This window comes from Centropristis striata, chromosome 2 (assembly GCF_030273125.1).
Source record: "Centropristis striata isolate RG_2023a ecotype Rhode Island chromosome 2, C.striata_1.0, whole genome shotgun sequence".
Classification (NCBI taxonomy): domain Eukaryota; kingdom Metazoa; phylum Chordata; class Actinopteri; order Perciformes; family Serranidae; genus Centropristis; species Centropristis striata.
Genome location: NC_081518.1, coordinates 10,371,996 through 10,382,578, shown reverse-complemented (window position 1 = coordinate 10,382,578; position 10,583 = coordinate 10,371,996). Strand labels below are relative to the sequence as shown.

General features: G+C 39.8%; 1 protein-coding gene across 1 annotated transcript; it reads right to left on the bottom strand.

Annotated features, from left to right (window-relative positions):
• Nucleotides 1-551: 551 nt before the first annotated feature.
• ddx21 (DEAD (Asp-Glu-Ala-Asp) box helicase 21) lies at nt 552-9,621 on the bottom strand. Its single transcript, XM_059357131.1, has 16 exons — nt 9,462-9,621; nt 7,853-8,077; nt 7,554-7,697; nt 7,091-7,166; nt 6,419-6,597; nt 6,199-6,316; nt 5,801-5,986; nt 5,479-5,624; nt 5,050-5,199; nt 4,138-4,299; nt 3,696-3,815; nt 3,372-3,445; nt 2,951-3,110; nt 2,546-2,680; nt 1,832-1,876; nt 552-1,671 (listed from the first exon to the last, which is right to left on the bottom strand). The coding sequence occupies exons 1-16, from the start codon at nt 9,543-9,545 to the stop codon at nt 1,417-1,419; spliced, it is 2,259 nt and encodes a 752-aa protein (XP_059213114.1). The 5' UTR covers nt 9,546-9,621; the 3' UTR covers nt 552-1,416.
• Between the last annotated feature and the right edge of the window lie 962 nt (nt 9,622-10,583).

Genomic DNA, 10,583 nt, shown 5'->3' with positions numbered 1-10,583 from the left:
CTATGGATTGTTTCTGGTTTCATTTATTCTGCATTTTCTTTTTAATATTGTGTCAAGATTGTAGCAGTGTAATGATGTAAAGAGAATTTTCTAAGATTAATGTCAACTCCCTGGAAAATTGATAAGTATAAATCTGTGGTCAATATCTTTGTGTTGTAAAGGGAAGATATAACTACATGTCAGAAATAAAGATATCCCACAGGCAATAATCTTTTCATCACATTAAACTGCTCTGCGAGTAACACGAATACTTTGTCCTTTAACTGGATACAAAATATTTTCTTCTTCTAAATGTTGGACATAAATGTCTTAAATTTCATTTCTATGGCCAAAAGGTGACAAAAATAATTCTGTCTGGTGTGCTTTCCTGACAGTCTCAAGTATTACACTAAATTGAGTAATCCATTCATGCACTTATGTCTATCTTTTTAAAAGGCCAGGTGGTTAAAATTTAAGTACCAAGAAGCAGTCCACATTGATATTTATAGTTCAAAACATTCATGCTTTTACATATGCTTATTTCACATACCTTTAAAAAGAAGAAACACAACCTGAGTTGACCTTTTTTTAATGAATAAGTCTTTTCATTCAAATGAATGGAAGAAGTAGATACAGTTATTAAATAGAGGCAATTGCAAAGCAATCATCCAATACATCTTTGGGGAGAGAGGTTTCAGCTGAGGGTAAGGCAGCAATCTGACACTGAGCACAACTGTAAAGGTTAACACCCATTTCATGGCAGAAACACAGCACCTCCCACATGACAGTGTCTGCAGTACAGTGCACCTCCGTGGTTCTACAAACTTGCATGTTTACAAGTTGTTAGGCCAGAGTAAGGTCCCTTATATTTTGGACTAAGGCTCAATTCTGATTGCTGTTACCATTCCCCAAACACTAAGTACAAAAAGATTAACACTTTACCCAAAACTCAATTGATGACACATAATTCATTCAATCATGTCACATCTTCATATAATGCCTATATTTTACTTGAAGTTGACTTGTTCCTTTGCCATTCAAGACATATGAATAGCGCACTAATTCATGTAGTAAAAATGTCATTTCATGAGTTTTAATTATCGTGTCACCTAAAAGAAGCACACATAAGGCCTCACAAGATGGCTGCCAGTGTTCCTAAATATACTGTTCAGAAAGTTTTCAGAAAGTCTGAAAACAAGTAGGAATAGCTACTTGGAAATAAATTTAAAAATCTGATAAAATGAAATTTTTACTTTATTTCCAGAGAGGGGACGTTGGTCATTTAATGTTCTGTATATGAACGTTATGAATATTTGAAGGTTACAATTCAGTTTGTGCCATGATGAATTTGCACTGATCCCCTTCACTGACAGCCAGGACAAACCCTGCCAGCCCAGATGAGTGACAGTCCGTGTTATCAGTCCAGAGGTTGCCACTTCAATAATCGAAAGCTTGACTGAAGTTGCGTTTATGTCCTCCTCTGTTGTTGCCGTAGCCTCCACCACCGCCGCCACTCCGGAATCCGTTACTGCGACCGCCGTTTCCCCCAAAACTCCTCCCTCGTCCCCCTCTGAAGCCTCCTCCTCGATTACCTCCAAACCCTCTGTCACGGTTATTGAACTGCTTCTCTTCCAGCTCTGGGAGCTCTGTAGCCACGGATATCTGCCAGCGGCGGCCATCCTTCCAGCCGTCCTGTAGTAGGATAAGGTGGGGTGAGAAGGACATTAGCAGGACGACCACAGTCTGTCAAAAATATTCATGTTTTCCTCTGGCCTATTTATCTTCACTAATTTAAGCATACACAGTCCACCACACATATTGAGCAAATGGAAGTATTCACAGTTTTTCTCACCTGAACCTCCTTGACTTTGTCAGCTGGGACATCAAAACAAACTCCCTGTTAGAAACACAATAAAGGAAAGATGGTGAGTGTCTGTCTCACTCCGTTTCTGAGAGGAGTCAGTCTATGTGCCATCAGAATCAGAGACACAGCAGGCATGGTCACACCTACTGGAAGGTTTCACACATTTACTTTTTGCTAACAGATGCTTTGCCGTTTACTCACTGTGGATAATTAGTTGTGTACTATGTTTAGTGTGCCTGTAGTAGATGAATCCACACTTAAACTAAACAATACTGTCAAAGAAATGACATACACATAATTGCTTTTCTTAATTGGTCTTTTCGGTTACCACCTGGTTTGCCCATTTACTTTTTCATTTTGCTGTCTGTTACTTTCCATTATGAGGGCCTGTGGGGGCCTTTTGTGGCAAAAAAATCGTAATTACAGATCTAAGAAAAGTACTCTTTGGCTGTTATCTGACCCAACTGTTTGTAGCCTACCTCCCTGCTCAATTTATAACTGTATACACCAAATTAGGTATACTTTTCCTAGTACAGCGATTACTCAGACCCCTAGTCTAACAAGCAGTGGCCACAGTGGCTTCTATACTAAAACACACCTTGGTTTTTAATTGAATAAACAGGAAATGTAACAAATACAATTCTTTAAATTGGATGTTAACCGCAGCAGCAACTCAATATTGTAAATACCATGTTTACATACCGTTTTGCCTTTGAGGAAGGTCATTCTTTGAATGTGGTTCTCGAACTCTTCTCCAAGCTGTTCCTTGATGGCTCTCCAGGCGTAACCCAGATTATGCATCTCCTGAGAACACACCATCTGCATAGTGGTGTAACCCTGCGAAAACAAACAGAAACAATAAATTAGTGGAATTATGGCTATACACCGCTTCAATTTAAGCACAACAAATTGGTGATGGAAGCTAAATTGAGGACAAGCAGAATATTTGTATGGAAGTAACAGGAAAACAGGTCACATGTGTGTCTGGTTGTGACGGCTGTATGGCTGCTGTTAATTTACTGTATGAGTTTGTGTGTATATAACTGTTTTGTGTGCCGTCTTTAGGTTTTCTTCAGTTTTTTTGGGAGTGCATTTGTATGTACTTACAGCATCAGAGTTGAGCAGAGACCGCTGCTCCAGACTTGTGGCTCCAGAAATATGTGCCAGGGCAGCAGCTAGTGCTTCTACGGCTCCTCTCTCCTCAATCAGCTTCTCAGCTGACGCTTTGAAGTACGCGATGGCTGTAGTTGGAACAGAATCCAGAAACCTGGACACAACACAGAAACAACATCATCCCAATCTGCCACAAAATTCGTTACTGTAAGAAAATTAGTTTCACATTAAGGTATCGAGATTCTGGAGAACATTTTTTAGCAGGTTGCCCAATTATTAACAGTAGTCATTATTAACCAAAAGATGTGGCTGACAGTCCAAAGGTTTAAATAGTAATCAATGACAGTAGTTTCATACTTCTAAAAACATTAATAGATATGGCTGCACCTGGCTCGTACTCTACAGAATGACCTACCTGACAGCATCTTTGCTTGATGACTTGATGATGTCATTGGCGGTGGGAACGCCAACTCGTCTGAATGTGATACCCTGGAAGCATACCAAATAAAATTCATTTAGGTTGATACTCATATACAAAAGGTGCCATTTTACACAGTATTTCCAACTACGTGAAAAAATCTCTAATGAAACACTCTCACTCCTTTTCTGTCTTCACTATCTTTAATTTTCCCTTTCTTCTTGCCCATGTTCTTCTTGCATCCCATGTGTAGCACAGATGTGACTGAAAGCATTGTTTCTCCATCCCCCTCCCCCAAAAGAGTTCATAAAAGACACGTACCGCTTTGTTTTCTACGTAGCGCAGCTGGTCTTCCTCTTTTCTCTGGTAGAAACAGATGCAGACTCCAGTTCGGCCTGCTCGGCCCGTACGTCCTGAACGATGGATATATGACTCCACATCCTGACACCAACCACAGTAACAGAAACATTTTCAGAGAGGATAAAAGGTGACAGGCCTTTATCTTTCATATTTTATGGAACATTGTTAATAGCTGCAATTAACACTCAATTCATCCAGTAACTAATTCTTAATTTATCATTAATCAACTGAAGCGCATAATTGTACTGCAGCTGTTTTCCATTTTCAATTCAACCAAATTTATAAATACACTGTCCTATGTGAATGGAATCTGCACATATTTATAAATCGACATTACAAAGAAATGGCACATCTGATAAAAGCAAATGTATACTCAAGTTGTGAAATTCACATCACATCACACCTTTGGTGGAGAACTCTGGACCACCAGGTCGACTTCAGGGATGTCTAATCCACGGGCTGCAACGTTAGTGGCAACCAGAACCTCAAAAGCTCCATTCCTGAAGCCCTTCAGCGTCGTCTCTCTCTGTTTCTGAGGAATATCACCATGGAGGGACTGGGCACTCTGATAAACAAAACAAAAAAAAAATCTGAAATTACTTCTTTATTCAGCACCGTTTCTAGAGGTAAGGCAACAGCACTGGTGGGCAAATTAATAAAAATGTCAGCTGTTCGCTTCACAAATTCAAAAGGTCTAATTGCGTTATTATGGATCCCACTGCAGTTCACAACCAGACCCGCCCTGTGACACTAGGATTGGTCAGCACGGTGCTTTACATCCTGTGTAACAGAGTGTCATGTCGCCGCATTGGGTCTTCTCGTCATCTTTGGAAGAAGCAAGCAAAATGCAGCCGTAGCGTATGTAAGAAGTTGTTTATTAAAGGATATTTCACTTAATCAGGCAATTAAACCTACATGAGACCTTGCGTAATTATAAGTTTACCCTAACCCTGAACTTAGTCCGAAAGTTAACATTACCCATTAGTTTTGCTTAATAACTGATCAAAATCCTTTACCATTCCCACCAAAGTTAACAAAACAAATGTTTCTCTGCCATGCAGCGGGGAGTCCAACCCACGGCCCCGTGTTTGACGGCCCCATGACTTTCAACCTGAGCTAACCAGACAGTTGAAAAACTAACCCCCCATACACTTTTTAATGTTAACCACAAGACCTTTGAGCCACAAGGAGGTAAGGCATGGGTTTTGCAGAACGGGTCTTGCCGTGAAGTGCAGTGGGATCCATAGTAACGCAGTGTAATGTTCTGAAAATGTATGAATGAAACTATTAAGTCTTTGAATGAGTGTGTGTCTACCTGTTTGATGGATGCATTCATGGAAAGTTCGTTGACGTCTTTCTTTGTCTCACAGAAGACGATGGTTCTGCCGTGGCTGCCGCTGTAAACCTGGATCACGTCCCCGATCACGGCCGCACGCTGGGACCAGTGGCACGCTATGGCCAGATGCTTGAGTGGTAAGGAGAGACAGAGGGAAACAGAAGGAGAAGGAAACAAATCAGCGAGAAGAGAGACATTTTCATTAATACAGCTGGCTGAGTTAAACTTAATTACAATTCCACTGGTGTTGATGATGATAAATACTGCAATTTTATTGCAAATGAAGGCTTGGTAAATTGCACCCATCACCAATTTCACCTCTGCCAACTGGTTCTCTCTCTTTCGAACACGAACATGAACACACACACTCTCACTCTCACACACACACACACACACACACACACTTACTTCAACAGTTGTTGCAGCTTTCTGTGTTTTCTTGCCAATCAGATCAACATGTTTGCAGTCTGGTCTCATGTACTTCTTGGCAACATCGTAGACCCAGGGGGGGCAGGTGGCCGAAAACAGAAGAGTCTGTGGGTTGGACTCGGATTCTGGAGAGGAGCACACACAAACACATTTAATTTTATACCAGCCTTTTATCCACTTTAACATACAGTATATGACACATAAACCAAAACACTACACCTTTTACACATACATACACACAGATACAAAACAATAACAAACCAAAAGATCATCATGAAACACATGCACAGATTTACTTTACCTTTCTGATATGATGTAGATAAAATCTCTTCAACCTGTTCTGCAAAACCCATGTCCAACATTTGGTCCACTTCGTCCAGAACAACGTGTTTCAGTTTAGAGAGGTCCAGTTTGTTGTTCTGGAGATGGTCTTTGATGCGACCAGGGGTGCCAATCAATATATCGATACCATTGCGGATAGCATCCACTAGACAGGAGGAGTGGAGAGTCTTATTAGTACGGATATGAAGTATGTTTAAATTGCACACAGAAACCACATTAAAAAAATCCAAATGAAAACTTTTGGATGCATTTAAGAAGTCCTGTCATGCATTTCCTATATATTTAAACAGCTAACCTGAAAAGTACCATTTCAGATTTACTGCAAAGAAGATATCTGTGTTTTTGCACAAGACTTACGCTGTGGGTTGTATGAGCTGCCTCCATAGAAACAGGCGAGAGACAGTTTCTTGCAGATGTCTTTGAAGTCCTTTGCGACCTGGATGGCTAGCTCTCTGGTTGGAGTCAACACCAGGACCTACAGACAGACAGGAACAACACTCAGTCATGAGAACAAACGGATACTGGGACCAATTCTGCTTTTCATTGATCGGTGGGAAAGTGTACAGTATGTGCGCACCTTGGGAGCTCTGCCTCTGGCGAACTGCACTGTTTCCTTCTGGAGCTTCTCCACCAAAGGGATGGCAAATGAGAAAGTCTTTCCTGTTCCTGTTCGGGCTTGGGCAATTACATCCTCTCCATCATACACCGGGTTAAATGTCTTCACCTGAATGTCAAACAGGTAAGAGACGCCCCGAGCTGATAGAGTGATAGGAGAGAGAGAGAGAGGAGGGGAAGAAAGTGGGATGACAGGACAGGGAGAAAGAGAGAAACACATGATTATTTGTTATTTAGCATCCAGCAGCACCAAAGCTCAGGTAACACTCCAAAGTGCACTTTCACTACAAATACAGTCCCATCTTACATGAACGAATGCACTTATCTCAGCTCATAGTGGTGATCAAATGGGATTCAGATTCAAATGTTCATTATTTTAATGAACACATGGTGTACCTTATAATACTTTTCCACAGCAGACAAAAAATGTCCATCAATATTAAAAATCATGTGTTTTCAATTAAAAAAAAAAACACATATGTTATAAAGTGAAGTTAATCTGATATGTTAAAACACAGACTATGCACACTTTTTTTCCCCCTGCAGAGCAGCAAATGTTACATTTTGAACATGTACCAGTACACCTCTGGTCCACAGTGGTAAAAACTAAGGCATGAAAATGTATGATGTTTACCTTTAAGTTTATTAATGGTGACTTCAGAGATCCTGAAGTTAGAGAAGGCCCCTTCTTTCTGCTCCGGTGTCTCCTCCTGAACACATAAAAAGAGTCGGACTATAAATCAAATGGTAGAATTCAATTTTGCATAATGTTTGCACAATTGCACAATTCAAAAATGTTGAAAACATATTGAGTAGTGAAAGTAGTGGCTTTTCAGTTCTTTTGTGGTTGTTTTGTTATTTGACATTTTATAAAAGTTCTAATATCTTCTGGGAGCTACCCATTGTTGTAAAACAAAAAAAAAAGAAAGAAAAGAAAGAAAATGTATTCCTATTCTACAAGTTACGAGAACAGTTGAGCTTAAGGTCAAAGAATCTCATAAAGTAGTTATCTTACAGAATTATAACTGTTATCATACAGTAAATAAAAACACAAACTCTGCACTTTGAACTGAACACAATCAGTCTGCAAGTCGTACCGTTTCTTTTTCGCTGTCGCTGCTAGCAGAGTCTTCACTTGACTGGGCGGGTGTCTGGATGGGTGTCTGAACAGGGGTGTTTGGGGTGGAATGTCCGTTGGTTTCTGCCTCTGCAATTGCTTTCTTTTGCTTCTTCTTTTTTTTCTATATTCAAAAAAGAGTTAAGTGTTATAGAAGGCGCAGGACAAATCATCCAATGCTTACGAAACAACTTGATGGAAAATAAATATAGTTTGTTATCCATTAAGCTCCAACACTGGATCTTTTAGGTAAGGAAATCTAGCCAACACAGCACTGACCTCTGTATCTCCTTCAGCGTTCTTCTTCATCTTCTTTGGTGTTTCAACACCGTTACTGTTGCCGTTCATGTCTGTTGCCTCATTTGTGTGGCCGTTCACTTGGTCCACTGCCAGCTTGTCTTTTTTCTTTTTCTTCTTTGGTGCTGGAGGTTCACAGTCTGGGTCGTCCTGTTCTTCCTGGTCCTCCAACTGCTTCTTCTTCTTCAGCTTCTTGCCCTCCTTGGTCTTTTTTAAAAACATTTTAGAAGAAACAAGGTGGTTATGTACGGTATCATTTCAGATAGGCGGATTATAACAAAGCTCAGAAGCTTGTTTCACTCCTGTCTCAGTGCATTGTGTTGGAGCTAGTCTCAGATGTTACTGGTATTACAGAAAGCATGTTATTCACTTTGACAGTTTTGCAACTAAACTATGTGATTGGCACATTAGTGGAAAAAGAGGAGGTTTATGGAGATAAATGGCGATCCACACTAGACTGACATAGGACATGTCCACCAGATACCACATAATGTAATAAAATGAATACCTTAATCGAATGTATATCATTATCCCATCACATTGCTGTTTTAATTAAAAAAATATAAAACTTTAAATAGCACCTTTAAAAACAGAGTTTACACAGTGCTTTGAGAGACAAGACAAAAGAGGAATATCCAGATGGCAATATAACAAAGAAAAACCAAACAGTAAGGCCAAAAAAAAGCCAAAATTAATATTGCCTTATAGTTAAGACAAAAGATACAATTTTACATAAATATGAACCACAAGGTTAATACACAAGTTAACACTGAGGGTAAACTACACCAATAAGGTATGCACAACCAAAGATACATGAATGGTATTGCTTTTGATCTACAAAACACTACCTATTAAAACACTACGCTACTACTTTAAACACTAATAAGTATTTTTATTCCTCCAGTCTTCTGTTTTTTTATTTATTTTTTTACCTTTGACACTACATAGAGTACACAATAAATCAAATACATATTAACAGTTTAGCATCAAAGTTCATTCTTGAAGAACTTTAACAAAACAATTCTTACTAAAGCCCCCCTTACTGCAAGTGATGTTTTGTGGAAAAAACACCAATAATCAACAATAATAATCATTAGCAGCAGGCGAGTTAAATGACTATTTTTTTGTTTTGAATACTTGACTAACAGCTGTAGGGCCCAGCTGTATACACGTCATCAGGTCGCGCCCACAGCGCAGATACACACGCACGTCAGCAGCATGTTAAAAGTTTTCCACGTTGTCTTGCAGTTTATCCACGTGATCTATAGATCAGCTCACTAACACATGGGCACGCCATGTGACTTTCAGCTAGGCTAACTTCACAGCGTGTGCTAACATTAACTTATCAGTTAGTGTCGTTCGCTTTATTAATTCATACCGCTTTAGATTTCGCTGTGTTAATAACATTTCACCGTTAGAGCCGCTAAATAACCCTGTCTTATGTCGTTTTCCTAACAGTTAGCTGACTGGTTAGCCGAGGGTTAGCTTGTTCAGCACATGTTGTCAAACATGGAGCAGCCGGGACGGGACGTGGCTCGCTGCTACACGGTTATTTCTGTCTGTCCGCGGAGACAGGACACATGCCGCTCACCTTCAGGGTCGCCACCTCCACAACAGTGTCCACGTCGTCTTCCATAGCTTGATCTTCGGCTTCAAAGATGATTTTTGTCGGCATTTCTCTTCCTGATGGATCCCCTCAATGTAGACACGCAGGCTAACCCACGGGCACGCGGATGGAAAGGAACGCGCAAAGTAGCGCGGCTGGCGATGGAGCGTGTTCACGAGCCAGACATAGAACTAGAAGTGATAGAAGAAAGTTCAAGTAGTATTTTATACAGTCTATGAAGATGACGCTTTGTGGGCATTTGAACATTGCCAGAACAGATAGACAATAATTGCAGTCGGGGAATCACATGAAGTAAATCCATATCGTTTTATATAATATAAATAATTATAGTTTTCTTGGCTGCAATTTCGTAAATGAGCCAAAAATGGTATGCATTTGGTAAAGTGAAATTAAATAAACCAAATCTGTCTATTTTAGTTTCTATAGATGAACTTAAAGGCAAATTTTGGTATCTTCATATACATTTTAGCATAGTTAATAATAAAATATTTTGTTTTTCAAAAATAGTTAATCCTGCTATGCCTCTCATGAAAATGAGAATTGTCAAAACAAAAAAGATCAGATTGGGGCTGATGAATGTCCACCAAACCACCTTAAAAATATTTCACTTTTCCATTTGATGAACTCAACATAGCAGAAACCCCACTGCCTTTTGGCATTCCTATATATTCACCTTAAATGCCTAAAAGAAACCTATCAAAAAAAGTAAATTGAAAGCTGTTCTTGCAGATATTACTTTGGAGTAAATATGTAGTTTTCATCCCATTTGAAAGGTAACACTCTGGAGTGTATTCCCCGAGAGTCATAACTGGCTAACTATGAGTGCTACTGTTTTTGAGTGATGGTTGTTGGTTGGAACACACATGCATAAACTGTTCGAAAAGTTGTCTATTTAAATCCCACCCTTAAAGCTGTGTACCGTTGTGTTCGAAAGTGTATTGGCTATACAAAACGCCAGTCATCAGCTCACTGGGCTGTGAGTGGTTCATGCCATACATGACCAAAGGTAGGCGGGTACCTTCTCTCAACCCGGAGTCTCATTGGCTATTGTAGGTCTATTAAAGGGCTCTGGCTAATACGACACAC

Excerpts from the sequence above, each read along its gene's own strand:
- ddx21 (XM_059357131.1), bottom strand. The coding sequence starts at position 9,545 with ATGCCGACAAAAATCATCTTTGAAGCCGAAGATCAAGCTATGGAAGAC. Across the intron at positions 6,317-6,418 it reads CCAGAGGCAGAGCTCCCAAG|GTCCTGGTGTTGACTCCAAC; the intron begins GTGCGCACATAC and ends GTCTGTCTGTAG. Across the intron at positions 4,300-5,049 it reads TGAATGCATCCATCAAACAG|AGTGCCCAGTCCCTCCATGG; the intron begins GTAGACACACAC and ends TTTGTTTATCAG.